Source organism: Hemiscyllium ocellatum, chromosome 11, assembly GCF_020745735.1.
Source record: "Hemiscyllium ocellatum isolate sHemOce1 chromosome 11, sHemOce1.pat.X.cur, whole genome shotgun sequence".
NCBI classification, from domain to species: Eukaryota; Metazoa; Chordata; class Chondrichthyes; order Orectolobiformes; family Hemiscylliidae; genus Hemiscyllium; species Hemiscyllium ocellatum.
In genome coordinates, this window is record NC_083411.1 from 90,536,496 (window position 1) to 90,553,435 (window position 16,940).

The following is a 16,940-nucleotide window of genomic DNA, read 5'->3' on the forward strand; positions in this document are numbered from 1 at the left end:
TTGGTTAAATGAACAAAGGCAGGACTTACACAGTTGGGGTAGGGCCTTGTGTAGATCTGTTGAATAGAGAAACCAAGTGATTCAGGTACATAGTTCTTTGAAAGTTCCGTCACAGGCAAACAGATTGGTTAAGAAGGTATTTAGCACTCTAGCCTTCATTGGTCAGTGCATTGAATATAGAAGTTAGAGTCCTAGAGATGTACAGCACAGAAACAGACCCTTCGGTCTAACTTGTCCATGCCTACCAGATGTTCTTACCTAATCTAGTCCTGTTTGCCAGCATTTGACCCATATCCCTCTGCACCCTTCCTATTCATATACCCATCCAGATGAGTTTTAAATGCTGTAATTGTACCAGCCTCCACCACTTCCTCTGGCAGCTCATTCCATACATGCATCACCTTCTGTGTGAAAAAGTTGGCCCTTAAGTCCCTTTTATATCTTTTCCCCTCTCACTCTAAACCTATGCCCTTTAGTTCTGGACTGCCCCACCCCAGGGAAAAGACCTTGTCTGTTTATCCTATCCATGCCCCTCATGATTTTATAAACCCCTTTTAGGTCACCCTTTAGCTTCTGATCTTCCAGGGAAAACAGCACCAGCCTATCCAGCCTCTCCCTGTAGCTCAAATCCTCCAACCCTGGCAACATGCTTGTAAATCTTTTCTGAACCCTTCCAAGTTTCACAACATCCTTCCAGTAGGAAGGAGACCAGAATTGCACGCAAAATTCCAACAGTGACCTAACCAATGTCCTGTACAGCTGCAACATGACCTCCCAGCTCCTATAATCAATGCTTTGACCGATAAAAGAAAGTATACCAAACACCGCCATCACTATCCAAACTACCTGCAACTCTACTTTCAAGGAACTATGAACCTGCACTCCAAGGTCTCTTTGTTCTCATGCTGCTGTTGTGCACCTTTGGAGTACGGTATTTTTCTGGTGGCCCTGCTATAGGAAGGATGTTATTAAATTGGAGGGGGTTGAGAAAAGATTTACCAGGATGTTGCCAGGACAGGAAGGTTTGTGTTATAAGGAAAGGCTGGATAGGCTGGGTAACTTTTCACTGAAGTGTAGGAGATTGAGGGCTGACCTTTTAGAGAGGTTTATAAAATCATGAAGGATATCGATAAGGTGAATAGCAAAGGTCTTTTCCCAATTGAAAATTGGAGGGCATATTTTTAAGGTCAGAGGAAAAAAATTTGAGACCTGAGGGGCAGCTTTTTTACACATGGTGTTGATTATGTGGAATGAACTACCATAAGAGTGATAGATGTAGGTACAATTATAACATTGAAAAGACATTTGGACAGGTACGTGACTAGGAAAGTTTTAGAGGAATAGGAGCCAAATGCTGGCAAGTGAGAAACTTGGTTGGCATGGAGGAGTAGGACCAAAGGGTCTGTTTCTGTGCTTTATGACCCGATGATTCTGTTTCAAAACTGTGCAGACCTTGCTGCAAAATCACTTTGTTTTGAGATATACTTGAATTGGGTCTTTTCATCTTGCATTAATTGAAACTCCTGGAAAACAAATAAAGTTGAGAATGGCAAGGAAGAAGCGTAAGTGGTCATTTGAAAAGTGCAATCCTGCTTAAAGCCACAAGCATGGTTACTGAATGTTGGGTGTTATTTACTATAAAATGGTTTTCAGATAGTTGAAAAATGTTATTCAGTAGGTGAATAAAGGTGGTGGTAATACCCCTCCTTTGGCGAAGAATTCCCTCAGAATTTCTCTTGAATGTGTTGGTTTGTACTGGAGGATAACTGCTTGGGCATCTTGCACCCTTCTGAGTACCTGTGCAAACCAGATGAATGTGGGTAGGCTTCCATTGGTGAGTATCACAGTTGAGTCCTTTCCCGTCCAATGTAACACTGTCCGGGAGAGTTATGCTGAATAGCAATTGTCAGTAGACATCCTAGTTAATTTATTTTCTGGGTTGAGTTGTATGCTACCAAGCGCAATATAAAGATGCAGACTAAGACTGTATTTTGCACATAGTTGCTGAGGAAAATTACATCTTTATAGAACACTAGTTAGGCTTTCGCTGAATTATTGTGGAGAGTCTTGCTACCAAGATTGGTGCTGAAGAGATTTGCAAGAATGGCTCTAATAATAATAGATTTGTTAAATGGGGATAGTGAAGAAGTTTGGGTTATTCTCTGTAGACCATATAGAGTTAAGAGAAGATTTGGTAGATGCAGTCAGATATAGAGGAAATATTTTACAGTTGCATGGTAGCCATGCTATGCAGATGACCCTGATTAATGCTAATTGGCAAAATAACCAGGGCGGGGGTGGGTAGGTGGAGAATGAAAACAGGACATGCTGGAGAAACTCAGCAGGTTTGGTAGCATCTGTGGAGGGTGAAACAGAGTTAATGTTTTGGGTCCACCTGGCCTTTTCGGGACACTAGAGTCCAAAGAAATCATATTGGACTCCAAACGTTCACTCTCCTTTGTCTGCACAGGTGCTACCAGACCTGCTGAGTTTCTCCAGCATTTTCTGTTTTTGTTTCAGATGTCTATGCATCCACAGTATTTTGTTTTTATTTGAAGCAGAATAAGGTTTTGTTTTAACACAATGACTTGTGGAAATAATTCCTGAAAGAATTGTGGAAGCAGATTCAGTAGTTAACAATCAAAAAGGGAATTGGATAAATCTTTGAAAGCAGATCAAGTTGCAGGTTGATGGAGAAGGAATGGATGAATAAAATTTGGGTAGCTCTTTCCAAGAACCAGTATAGTCATGATGGACTGAATAGCTGCCTTCTGTTCTATGACTTCACATGTATCCCCAAACGTGGTTTGGCTGATCTGAGAATCCACCCATGGACAAGTTTGCAATGCCACACCCCACCAATCTATGCTGGGAAATGTACATGTGCAGTTTGTAATGTGGCTTCCTGGCATTGGGTGGCTCCAGAGCAGGTCAGAGGTCGCATTTCCTCCCTGTTATTTACAGTTGAGCTGTTCCAGGCCACTCCCATAAATCTGACTGAGAGGGAGCAGTCATGATACAGGTCTCTATACTGTCAACAAAATAAATGGTTTTGTTTTTAAAATGCCAAATTACAATTACTACAGTTTCCTTCAAGAAGATCATTGAACACAAGGCAATTCCTTAAGATTTTATTTTAAAGACGATCTTCAGGACTCTAAATATAATAAGGATTCTGTGGTAATGCACACTTGAGATTTATAAATAGTTTGCATAATTAATTTTAATCAAACCTGTAACAATGAATCAATTTTAATTTGCTAATTAATTCAATATTTTTAAAATGAATTAAAATAAATATGCTATTTATTTTATATTAAATTATTTTAAATACATCATCTGATAAATTTAACCTACCCATTGAATTTGTTAGTGTGCATAGCTTCTGTTTGTTGAATTTAAATGGGGAACATTTTTTTATTCCAGTTCATAGTCCAGTATGATGGACAAGAGTATCAGAGGTATTCTGCGAATCTGTCCCTTCAACCTCCAATTTAAGGCCCCTATCCATTTTTCTTTTGTCTGGAACATGAAAAGTTGCTTCAGACTCTTGCAAGGTTTAAAATTTAAGTAGTGACTTTACGTTTTATAAATGGTAGAGGCACATGCTGCTATCCTCTGTGATGACATTTTGTGTGGCAGCTGACTCCTATAAGATCATTCTGCAATTGGCTGAATGTATTGATCTGGGATTAAGACATTGAAGTGTCTGATGTTTTTAGCAGGTTGATGTTAGTAGGGAATGTTTTATTGAATTCTCTTGGCAGCAGATGTTTCTCTGCGTGTGTATTTGTTTTGAATGATTTGGACTGATTTAATCTCTCCAATTTGAATTGCGACATTCGATGTCAAGATTATTTTCTAGATCCATACCTTCTTTATTTTTGCAATACCTCTGTAAAAGTGTACGCTGTACTATTTTGCGGTTCTCTTTCCATGTCCTATTCTTGTTACCATGACAACTGCTGGTTCAATGTGAAATAAGAAAATGATCCATGGGGTTGGGCACTAAATCTGACCTGTTGATTACAGGAAGGATTGTGTGTCTGTGGAAATCGGCATAACAAGTAGCTATGTGTTGGGGTGGGAAGGAGAGTATAACCAGGTTGTGTGTTTTTGGTGGGGGAGGAAATATTGAACATAGTGTATGAAGGCTGTATTGGAAATGGAAAGTGCTGCACTCCACCTTGCTGGAATGTAGTACAGACTATGACTGGAGCAGATTATGGCTGATGAGGCAGGACTGTGTGGGGAGGATTTACAGCATGTGTATCCATATCAGCACAACATAATGATTCACCAGTACTACAATAGGGACCCACAAGTGTGCATGCTGGAGAGAACCTATTTATTTTGGAAAGCAATTTGCCTTTTAAGTAACAATTTATCTTCTGTCTTTTTAATGTCTATCTTTGCTATGTTGAAACTAGTTCCATTCCCGGTGATTAGGAGGAGTTTTTGTTTGAATGAGAAAAGCTGGGGAGACTGCTCCTGAAGTTGGAAACTTTTTTTGTCCAGCTGTCATCATTGTAGCCCTAGTGTTCACTGGGTGTATTGATGAGTTGTGGTGTTACTTTTGGGTTTCTATTGGCTACTGCTCTTGCTGGCCATTGCAGTACTACTGGGCTTCTTTGATAGCTTGGTGAATGTCCACCAGCTGTAATAACCCTTTCCACAATGCTACTCATACACTGGGAGCTTCCACTGCTGCTGATATTTGCAGCTTTTAATCAATGGGTAATTTACAAAGCAGACAAATCACATGTATCTGTAAATAGGTTATGCTAGAACTCAGCAAAGGTATTATTTTACATTTTTGCACACTTGATCTATTCCATAGTAAGTGAACAGTTTCTGTATTTAAGCATTTTGTGAAATGTACTTATACAAGGATGCTAAATCCCCTGAAGGCTGACACAGGCAGCTTCCTGGTACCAGGTTCAAATGAAGGGTACATATGGAGAGGACATCACTACTGAGAATGTTTACCCTTAATGGGCAGAATTTAAGGTGATGGGGGGCATTACTGGCGAGCCTGTGAGAGCCCTGTCTTATTTCCTCCTTGGAAAGGCCAGTCCTGGGCAATGTCTGTTCCTCCTGGGATCACAGACCTTGGGACTGGAAGTTCCCAGAAGACCATCAGTTTTTCATTATTCGGCAACAGCACGGTTAAGTGGTGGATCTAGCTGATAGTGCTCCCACCCAAGGTCTGGGATCATGAAGGGAGGTAGGCCCACAGGTGAGAGATGGTGGGGTGAGGAGTTAGCAGCAAGGCCAGGAGGGGTGGCTTGATTGGGTTCCCCCTCCCCAAAGTCAATGTTCTCAATTGAGCACTGAGTTCTTGAACAAAAGTGCAATTGGGATGGTGACACGCTCCCCATCTGCCACACTCCTGTCCATTTAATTGCTCTCTGCTACCAAGCATGCCATGGAAGGCATTAAAGTCAGCTTATTGTCTACATTTTCAATGGCAGGAGTATCTCAATGATTACCAGGGGTGGAAGTCCAGTTAATGTCGCGTTGTTAACCCAGGGACACCGGATAGAGTGTCCTTCAATCCTGCCAGCCTAATTGATATCGCTAACATAGTACAAGTTGGCAGAAAACTTGGCATTTTCTTGGGTCACTTGGATTTGTAATACACCAGATTGGGATGTGATTTTTTTTTTGAGAGTATTTAATAGCAGACTGCATTCTCAGAATGCATTTTAACCAATGTGCAAATGCAGCTAATTGTATTCTTATTTCTTTAACATAATGAGTGCTGTCCGTTTTCTGTAGTTAGCATTTTGTAACCAAATTAAATCTAAACCTAGTATGGCTGTACTTCCTATTTTGCTGACTTACTCATTTAATAGATTATTTTCTGAATTGATTGGGAATAATTCTCAGTCTTGCACTTAAGTATTCTTGTAATAGAATGACCATTGAAGAAGTTCAGTTTGAAGCTAATGAAGATGAGCCTTTGGTAATGGAAGTTCCTTCAATCATTGAACCCATTCATTTAAATCTGCTGCATGGAAATGAAATTCAGGTTGATTCTTAGAGTTCTCCTGCTGCGTAATCTGGAGGTGGGGCGTTAACATTTGATAGCAATAATGAATTGGCAATCAGTATATTGTCACAAAGGCCCTGATTTTCTTGTGATTGGTTTACTGTTTATTATAAATACAGTAGTTGTGAACACATCTACATATTGAAAATTATATGTATTGATTTTTATGATGGAACTAGGTATTGTAATTCACTAATTTTGCAATTGATTTACCCGCCTGTACCCTGTCAGAGGCATTTTACATTTTTCAATTTACAAATTAATAATTGTTCTATTGATTCTGATGTATCTTAAAATTGACAGAGCTGACATTTTAAAATTGTCTCCAAACAGGCTGAATATTAGTTGTAGGATGATTTTAAGCTTTCTTCTTTAAGCTCTTGCTACTTTTGTACAATATGGAAATACATAATAAATGTTCTCTTAATTATGCCATGTAATAATCTTTACCAAATATAAAATCATTTTCAAACTTTAACATCACTCCAGAGGTAGGAGGTAGTGTACCTTTTTAAAAAAAATTGTTTAACTTGACACCAAAGTCCAGATTTTCAAGGAATCACGTCAACTCTGGAAGTATTTAAAAGTAGCAGGTGGGACTTGATTCTGGAACTTGATTCCCAGATCCATTGATCCCATAGGATAAGGGTTTGGCTGGTGATCTCCATACAGCACCTCTTAGCCTGGCTGCGTGGTAGGCATTTTATATACTTCCAGTTTTCATGGCTTTGGGGCAGATTCTGGATGCGTTGTAGTTAACGATCCTTCAGAATAATGAGCCAAAAGTAGGATATGAGAGCCTATTGGAAGATAAGTTAAAATGGTTTTACCAAGCTCTGCAATCTGCACTATGTACAGAGAAATGAATCATATAACAACAATAGCAAGTCTTGAATTTCTGAGGGAAAAAAAGATAACCAATTCAGAAATTTGAAAAACATGTACGTTCTCACGATTCATTGAATTGTCAACCATACGTAGTATCAAAAGAAACCCATACCTCTCAGTCTTGTCCAAACCAACATACAAGTATTGACAAAACAAGAGCAAAGGATTAAATAATTCATTATAACCTCAAAGATTTCAGTCCATCAAAGCAAAACAATCCATTTCCAATCCATTTGACAAAGGGTCAGTTAGATTCAAAATGTCAGCTGCTTTCTCTCCTTACAGATGCTGCCAGACCTGCTGAGATTTTCCCAGCATTTTCTCTTTTGGTTTCAGATTCCAGCATCTGCAGTAATTTGCTTTTAATCCATTTCCATTTGTCAAACCGGAACCCCTATTGAAGTAATCCACTTGGAAACTTTGGAGCTCATACAAGCACTGTCATGGGTCAGTTTGGAGAAATCAGTATCAGGCCTCCAGCCTCAAAACCAATTTGCTGTGTTCCCGGATTCGCTATGGATGCCTAATAATAAGCAATTCATCTTGTATATCTTCTCCTTTAATCACTGACTCTGCACTAAATTGCTTTGGTTTTGGGGATAATGGGTATAAATTGGCTTATTAATCAGCATCCCAGTGGCTGGGGTAGTCTGTCCAGTATGCTTCCTGTTGTGACAAGTTGGATGAGAAAGTGAGGTCTGCAGATGCTGGAGATCAGAGCTGAAAATGTGTTGCTGGTTAAAGCGCAACAGGTCAGGCAGCATCCAAGGAACAGGAAATTCGACGTTTCGGGCATAAGCCCTTCATCAGGAATGAAGGGCTTATGCCCGAAACGTCGAATTTCCTGTTCCTGGAATGCTGCCTGACCTGCTGCGCTGTGACAAGTTGGATGACAACCATTGTTAGATATTTTGACTCCACCTGTTCTCACATGTTTTGACATACTTTTGAAGCAGTTGGGACCTCTGGCCCAGAGATAGAGACACTATCACTACACCAGAAGGGCCCTTATGTCCTCACCTATAAATAACTCTATCTGATTGATCCTTTGAAAGGATCAAGAATGGCAGGTTTCTATTGAAGGCATATTTCTGAAGGTGTGTTTCGTTCCTACAGAAATTCAAGACTGGCTAATGTAATTAGTTTTCTGGTTCTGTACAGACTGGCAGAATGGACAGGAAGGCCAATGGAAAGGCTGTTACGGGCTGGGAGTATGGAGTAGGTGTTCAGGGATGATGGCTAGTGGATCTGACAGCTAGAAAGTCCGAGACAACCAAGACACTATTTCTAACTAGAATCCCCCTGATGAAAATTGCTTTGTACAGAACCTTTTTATAAGAAGATGGCTCTGCCAAACTAAGACATTGTCCATCTTGGTAGTTAAAATCTGATCTGAAATTATCTCAGGAAGTTCCGACCTTGGCTGTCTGGTTGTATTTTTATTTCCGAGGCCAGCCTTGCCCTAGAAACTTGAAAATATCTAATCGGAGGTGACATTTCAGTGTAAATCTGAGGGAGTACTGCGGTATGTGGTGTCCTGCCTTTGGGATGAGATGTTGAACAGAAATGTCGGACTAGACTTTCCCAGCCCCATAGGGGTGGGGCAGGGAAGGAGGAGAGTGTAGGAATGCTTGGAAAATAAGGAGCCCTATAAGATGGTACAGGCTTCAGAGCTAGTAATTACAGAAGCTGCCTCCAGGTAGATTGTTGAAACAGTCTGCTGGCAAGTGCAGGCTTGGGAAGTCTAGCCCCCTGCCTGCCACACCTACCTGGGTGGCTCGGCAGGCAGAAATTCCCATGGTACTGTTTGAAGAAGTGCAGGGAATTCCGTGTCACTTCTCACCTTTCATCACTGAACCACCTTTGGTGAAGTAGGCTATCTGGTTATTGTTGTCAGTGTAAGTTGTCTGCTACATCTGTTTACCTTCCGTAAAAACATTTCAATTTTTGTGAAGCACTTTGCATCACTGAGCATGTGAAAGGTGCTCTACAAACATGGCTCTTAAAATAAACAGTGACTACTAAAAGCAAAGATTAACACAACTTTAAATGTTGTGAGAAATGCGTCATTTTACCCCCTACTAACCACAACAGTGTTGTCACCTTGATTCATTCAAAAGGCAGATTCGACTGTCCATCTGCCTGTACTTTTAATGCACTTGAGAGCTGAATGGGTTAAAATGTCATCTCGTTTAATTTTAACAAAACAGAGGCTGCCATCGTAGTACTTGTGTACCATTGGCCTTGACTACTTCAGTGTTCTTGCCTACTGATTCATGCTGAATCAGGTGTAAACAACAATTGCATCATACATTATGTGTGATGTCAAACAGCATTATTTTAATGAATAATGTTAAATCCTACAGTTCCTTTAATCCATTTTTGCTTTAGAAATCGGACACGTTATAACATCCCTGCAGGTCCATTCTGCTGCATGCATGAGTTTTCAGCAATTTTATTTGACAAACCGTCTGGATAGAATCTCTGTTGATACTGTGAATGTCAGAGGATCACTGGGAAACTGTAGTTTGAGCCTTTGATACCTTTAATAAATTGCTGACAATACAATTCCTTCTGGAACACCCCTACAAATCAATATTACAGAATTATTTTTTTCCTCTTACCAAGTTCAATACTTTTATTAACTATTTCTGAATCTGTTATGACTGCAGACTACTTTTGGATAATGAATGATGGATGTTGTGCTTAGTGAGGGTAAGTGACCCATTACTAAAGGCAGTTACATTTGTGTTGGATTTTACTTTTGGTGCTTACCATTTATTTTAAGAGTTTGAATATAGAGAGCAGTATTTACATTGCAAAGCATTGCAATATGCTTCACACCAACTGAAATATTTTTGTGGAATCTCAGCAAATGTTACAGGCAGTTTTCATAAACAGAAATAAACAGGTGATCAAAGTTCACAGATGTTGATTGAGTGATAAACAGTAACCTGAAGTTTTAACCTGACAGTCCATTTCACGGATTCCTGTTCGATGGTATTAACTTCACTGATGTGCCTGGTTGGATGCACATTAATGTAGGTCCTTCATGCTATGCCAGTGTAACACTCTGCAGTTAAAGATTATTTTCCATTTCCTTTTTGTAGGCATTCTTATGGTCAATCACTGAAGTCAGAGTGGTCTTTCAGGGCAATGTCATCAAAGTGTAAATAGTTACGCATAAAAATATTTTAACTTAACAATAGTTTATCTTGTCAATTAAAACAAGAGAAAAAAAACGTGAACAAGTACGTTATTGTTTCTTAATCATTCAGTGCTAAATGTCTGTATTGCTTGGTAACTAATAAAGAAGGTGGTCCTATTTACTGTCTGATCTCCCTTTCTGGAATAGTGTAGGACTCTATAAAGTGAAAGCGTTACTGTCTGGTTTATTTGCAGCTGTGACTAAAATAAGTGGTCTATAACTAACATGGCCTACAATAATCAGTGAAATTCTCCCCCCTCTAGAAGTGTGGGAAGGTGGCAGGAAGGGCAAGTAATCAGGTAGGTTGGCACTCCAGGTATATTGACTGCCTTCACCACCTCCCCATTTAAGTTCAGGAAGGGAGTGTCCTTGTTTGACCTTCCCAGTCACCCACCAATTACAACTCCTTAAGTGTACAATTAATGACTATAATCAAGGCCTTATCACAGCACCAGTCTAATTAACTGCCCTCCTTGTAGGCGAGAAAACTAGCTGCCTTTCCAACTGGGAAAACAGCCTGCCTGCTGGAGTTTGGGGCTGGAAGCCTCCTTGTGCCCTAATTTGAGGAAATTAGGGACACGTGCCTTTCTTTGCCTCTGACTTCTCTGGGTCTGGTATCCTCTCCCTGCAAACCCCACTGTACAATACCCAACCCACCCCCACCAAAAATCAGTTCCCTTCTGTTCAACCATCTCCACACCGCTGATGCAATAGTGGATGCTGGCCTCTAATTACCTGGCAGCTTCATGTGGGACTGGATTGGTTGAGTAGTCCCTGGTCAACATTTAAATACCTGGTTGGCACTTGATGCAATGGACTTAGCCTTAAAGACACCATGCTCTATATTTAGCTTGAAAAATTAAAAAATCCAGCAAACTAATTTGATGGATTATTGTTTGATGTTTTAAAAACCAAACAACATTCCTACCTTCATTTACTGTCCAGTGATATGTGTGCCTTGATTGATGAGGACAAGGTTGAGCTTGGCTTTTAGACCTCTGCCATCATCCTCCCACCATTCACTGTCAAAAGCTATTGAATAATGGCCACTCATTTGAGGCATAAGATAATGTAAGATATCTGTTGTACACCTACACCGTTGACTTAATTTCACCAGGAGAGGAGGAGTGCAAATGTTCTTCTTTAAATATTGGAGAGAGATTGTTTTAAGTGATAAAAATGTGAAGAGCTGGAGAAACTCAGCAAGTTTGGCAGCATCTGTGGAGAAAAAGCAAAGTTAATGTTTCAAGTTTAGTGACCTTTCTTCAAAACTGTTTTTGCTTTAGTTTTGGATTTCCAGCATTCATAGTTCTTTCTTGTTTTAAGTTGCGCTATTTTTACTAAACAAAAAGTATCTCCCAATTTTGGCAAAAGGGAGATGTTATAGAGATGGTCCAATAGAATCCAGTCGGTAAGCAGTCACTGCACAGGAGTGCAGAACTGTCCAAGAAAATATCCTCAGTACCACCTAGACTTGAAACAAAGCTGTTGGAGTGCACACAGTGACCTGGGGAAGTCTGAGTACATCAGTACCCTACCCCCACCTTCGTTGAAGAAAGAAACAGCAGAAGATTGAGGATACAAGTTAGGAAGTTATGTTGCAGTTATACAGACATTGGTGAGGCTGCACTTCGAGTATTGTATTCAGTTTTGGTCACCTTATTATAAGAAGGATGTTATTAAACTGGAAAGAGTGCAGAGGAAATTTACAAGGATGTTGCCAGGACTCAATGGTCTGGATTATAGGGAGAGGTTGGACAAGCTAGGACTTTTTTTCTTCAGAGCATAGGAGACTGAGGGGGGACCTTATAGAGATATATAAGATCATGAGAGGTGTAGTTAGGGTGAATGCACTAAGTCTTTTCCCCAGAGTTGGAGAATTGAGAACTAGAGAGCATCAGTTTAAGGTTAGAGGGGAAAGAATAAAAGGGAACCTGAGAGGCAATATTTTTACACAGGGTGGTAGGCATATGGAATGAGCTGCCAGCGGGTACATTAACACATTCAAAAGCCATTTAGACAAACACATGGAAAGGAAAGGATTAGAAGGATATAGGCCAAATGCAGGGAAATGAGGTTAGCGTGGATGGACATTTTGGTCAGCATGGACCAGTTTGCGCCAAAAGGCCTGTCTCTCTGCTGTAGGATTCTATGAGAAGGAGGATATTCATGAATCCATGAATTAAACACTTGCAAAGTATTCAACTTTGTGCTGTGCATATATTCTTACAGCCAAACTGCAAACTCTTTCATACAGTCTGATGCTTGATTGAAAATGATTTTAACACTAAGATGAATTGATGGTGCCCATTACTTCAGGGTTTCTAATTAGAGGCCAGCTCTTAATCCATAGTTCCACAGTTACCTGTACCTCCAATGAACCACTTCTTCGACGTAGGAATAAAATACTGCAGATGCTGGAAATCTGAAGTTAAAAAATGCTGGAAAACTCAGCAAATCAAACAGCGCCTGTAAAGAGAAACCATTTACGTTTCGAGTCGATGGATAACCCCATTTGGATGCACACTCTGGGTGCATTATTGCGAGAGTCAGGAATTATCAGCAATTAATATTGGGAAGGAAAGTAGTATTGAATGATTGAATGAGACTGGAAGTTCCCCAGGACTCGATCTACATTCAGAGTATTTAAGGTGTGGCTGTAAAGATAGCAGGTACATTAACGATCATGCTTCAGTATTTTATAGATTCTAGAATGGTGGCTGCAGACTGAAAAGTTGAAAACATAACTCCACTATTTTAGAAAGTAGAATGAGAGAAAATTGAGAAATACAGCCCTGTTGTCTTGACATCTCATAGAGAAAATGAGATCTATTATGAAGAATTGGATAATTGAACACTAAAAGGGTCAACATGGATTAATGAAAATGAAATCATGTTTGTCAGCCTGTTAAAAGTTTTGAGAGGATGTTACTGGCATAATAAATAAAAGGACCCTGTGAATATGGTGCATTTGGAATCTCAGTTTTTTATAAGATTCCACACAGAAGGTTGGTAAATATAATTCGAGCATATCAGATGCAGGAAAATATATATGTATATTCTGAGATTTAGCTCATAGAAAGAAAAAAATGAATGGGAATAAATGGGTTGTTGTATTTTTCATCAATGTTACAGGTTAGCAGGCTGTGACCAATGGGGGAATCACTTGGGGCCCAACTTACAGAAAGCCAGGTGGGAATGTAATTTGTAAGGGTGCAAGAAGCTTTGAGGGGATTTGTAACAAGCTGGGTGAGTGGAAAGAATATAGAATATAAATGGGTAAGTGTGAGGTGAATTGTTTTGGTAGGAGGAACTGAAGTGCAGACTATTTTGTAAAATGAGAGATTGGAAACAGTTGACTTTCAAAGGGACATGCATATCCTTCTTCATATGTCAATGAAAGCTGGCATGTACTGTAGATGCAACAACAAGATTAGCAAGGCAAACAGTATGTTAACCATAATTAAAAGAGGATTTAAGGTAAAGAATGTCTTGCTTCGAAGTCTAAAACTTTCAGATTGCACCTGAAATATTGTGTATACATTTAGACCTTTTACCTAAGGATATGCTTCGCACAGAGGGAGTGCAGCAAAGTTCACCAGGCTAATTCCCAGAATGGTGGGACTAATCTATGAGGAGAAATTGAGGATAATGGATCAAAATTCTGGAATTTAGAAGAATGTAAACTGATCTCATTGAAATATCATTTTTAGAGTACTAGGTACGGTGGATGTCAAAAGGATATATCTCTGGCTCAGTGTTTAGAATCAGGGTTGCAGTCCCATGCGGGTGGCACAGTGGTTAGCACTGCTGCCTCACAGCGCCAGAGACCTGTGTTCAATTCCCGCCTCATTCTCCCCGTGTCTGCGTGGGTTTCCTCCAGATGCTCCGGTTTCCTCCCACAGTCCAAAAAAAACTGCAGGTTAGGTGAATTGGCCACGCTAAATTGCCCGTAGTGTTAGGTGTAGGGGAATGGGTCTGGGTGGGTGCGCTTCGGCGGGTCGGTGTGGACTTGTTGGGCTGAAGGGCCTGTTTCCACACTGTAAGTAATCTAATCTAATCTAAAAGTGCAAGCCATTTATCACTGAGATCAGGAGGATTTTCTTCAATCAGAATGTAAAGTCTTTGGAAGCCTTAACCCAAGGGCTGCGCAAATTCACTCATTGAATAGTTTTAAAACCGAGTTTAAAAGATTGCTTTGTATAAACAAGATCAAGAAATGAAGGATGTGTGGCAAAAAATGACATTAAGATAGATGATCAGCCATGTTCTATAAAAGCAAAGCAGGCTCAAAGGGCTGAATGGTCTGCTCCTTCTTTGCTCCCAAATATGATTGAATGAGTTTTACCTGTTATTCATCCTCTCTGGGGAAAAAACTTGGAGTCACAATACCCCTTTTTAGTGGATTTCAGTTATTAATGTGCAATGACTGATGTTGTATGTGGCTCTCGTTATTCTAGTTAACTGATCCCTATGGTGCAAGTTGTTTTTGTCTTGCAGTGTTACTTATTTCCAAAATATTTTTTTAAAGAACTGATGTTGGCCATATATCTTTCTGTGAATACCAGATAGTCTACAAGGTGCTCTAAGTGGTTAGTCTGAGCATCTACAGTAACTTAAATAGAATTTTAATCCAGTTGAGCAACGACTCACCCACCATTCTGTGGCTCTTGTGCTTGGAATGAGGAATTGCCTTTCGTACAGAAAAAAGATAGACTTGTATTTCCATATCACATTTCACAAATTCTGATCATCATAAAACACCTTGCAGCCAATGAAATACTGTGCAAGTGACATTACTGTTGTAATGTAGGGACTTCCATTGAACTGGTGGCCATATTTACATTGCTAAAATAACTTGTGGATCTGCAATGTTCAGAGATTGCCTCACTTCCATTGTGGGATGCTTATAGCTGAGAGTTTACATGTAACACATTATTTACAGCACTGGCCTAGTTGAGAACTGAATAAACTTCCCTCATATATCAAGGCAGGTTTGGGAAGCCCTAGGTCTGAAATCAGGCAACTATTTTGGAGTTGGCTAGAAATAAATGATACCAACTTAATTACAAGATTTATATCTAAGAATAAATTGTTTCAAGGCAAAGATATTCTTGTCTACTCAGCAATACAGTAATTTGAGCATTTCAATCATTTCCTTTCTGTTCCTTGTAGATATGGTGCCAGACTATTAACATGTTTGGCCCAATTTTAGAGTCCCTTCTATGTTTGAACATAATATTACAGATCAATCATTTGTGCACATTTAATGTATCTGATTTATATTGTAATAGGAGAGTTTCACATTTTAAATTTTTTAAATGAAATTTCTTCTCTTTAACAGTCATTTCAAGCATCCGAATACGTGCGAATGGAAGCAGTCCCCATGTTGATAAATAATGTGAAAATGGAATCGTCTACGTTGCTTAGTGATCTAAAAACAGATGCACCAGTGTTACTAAGCAACATTAAAATGGAACCACCAGAGGAATTACTTTCAAATGATGATAACCAGCCACAGACGGAACCTGTTGATTTGTCCTTAAACAAATCTAGGACCTCACCTGTAGCACCATTGGTTTCATCTTCACTTCCAACCATAACAAAAATCTCTTCATGCTCTTCTTCGGACTTTTCATCTGGTGGACCAGTCAATGTTACTTCAGCCATCCCAGCAGTATTATCACCAGGCTCTATCTTGGCCTCGTCTCAGGGGGTTGGAGGACAACAGATTCTGCATGTTATACACACTGTGCCATCAATCAATTTACCCAGCAAAATGGGAAACCTTCAGCACATACCTGTGGTTGTCCAGTCATTGCCTGTGGTCTACACAACTGTGCAGCCAGATGGTGTCACGTCATCAATCACTGTTCCTCTGATAGGAGATGATGGGAAAAGTGAAGGGGCAGGTAAGAAATACAATGTGAAGGTTTCTGCAACAAAATTATGCTCCATATCTTCTCTTTGATCAAATAAATGTAGCAATTGATTTTTCTTTTTCCATATGTAGGTATTTGATCTTGCTGTGATTGGAAATTCAGGTACAAGTCTGCACTGGAAACTGGAACTTGAATTTGCTGCATACATTTAAGAGATTTAGGAAAATGATTAATTCAGTCAATGGGGCAGTCATTCCAGTTGTGGAAATGATTGACTTGCAATTGTTATTTTATTGTAGAATGCTCAGGGAAAAACGATAGAACTGTTAGTCATTATTTTTATTGCAGCAACTATTAGTTAAAGCAAAGATGTTGACGAGTTTACACTTCTTTTGATTGGGTATTCTGTGTAGTATGTTGTGCCTCTCATTTAAGCTTGACATCCAACTAAACCTTTTTGATGCACTTTGTGTAATGTCTCATGGTCAGTATGTCAGTATACCTTTAAGAGGCCTGCTCATGATATCATCATTGCATGATAGCATGAGACTTGAGAATACAAAGGCTGTTGTGATGTAGTGGTAGTATACCCAGCCCAGGAGGCCCAGGTTCAAATCCCACCCGTTCCAGAGTTGGGTCATAACATCTTCAAACAGGTTGATTAGAAATTATTTGTTTTTAAACAAAGGTTTCAAACCTCATCTTACCCCAGATCACTTGAAGCATTTGTTGGAAATATGCTCCTATGTTGTAATATAATGCTACAATATTACCTCAAACACTGTGTAACTGAAAAATGTAATATTTGTACATAATAGTTAGTTGTAATAACTGTCCCTTGTCCAGTTTATATTGTGGCAGTAAGTATAAATGTCATCCTACCAGATAAAATGGCTAGATAAGAATG

The 16,940-nt window shown here is 39.6% G+C and overlaps 1 protein-coding gene across 9 annotated transcripts in view; it reads left to right on the forward strand.

The window, feature by feature from the left end:
• The window catches only part of LOC132820506 (Krueppel-like factor 8), a 176,358-nt gene that overhangs the window by 106,844 nt on the left and 52,574 nt on the right, over positions 1-16,940 (forward strand). For all 9 annotated transcript variants that reach the window (XM_060832714.1, XM_060832716.1, XM_060832720.1 and 6 more), the window contains one exon: positions 15,496-16,063. In XM_060832714.1, coding sequence (XP_060688697.1) covers positions 15,496-16,063 — 568 coding nt within the window. The remainder of the gene's footprint in view (positions 1-15,495; positions 16,064-16,940) is intronic.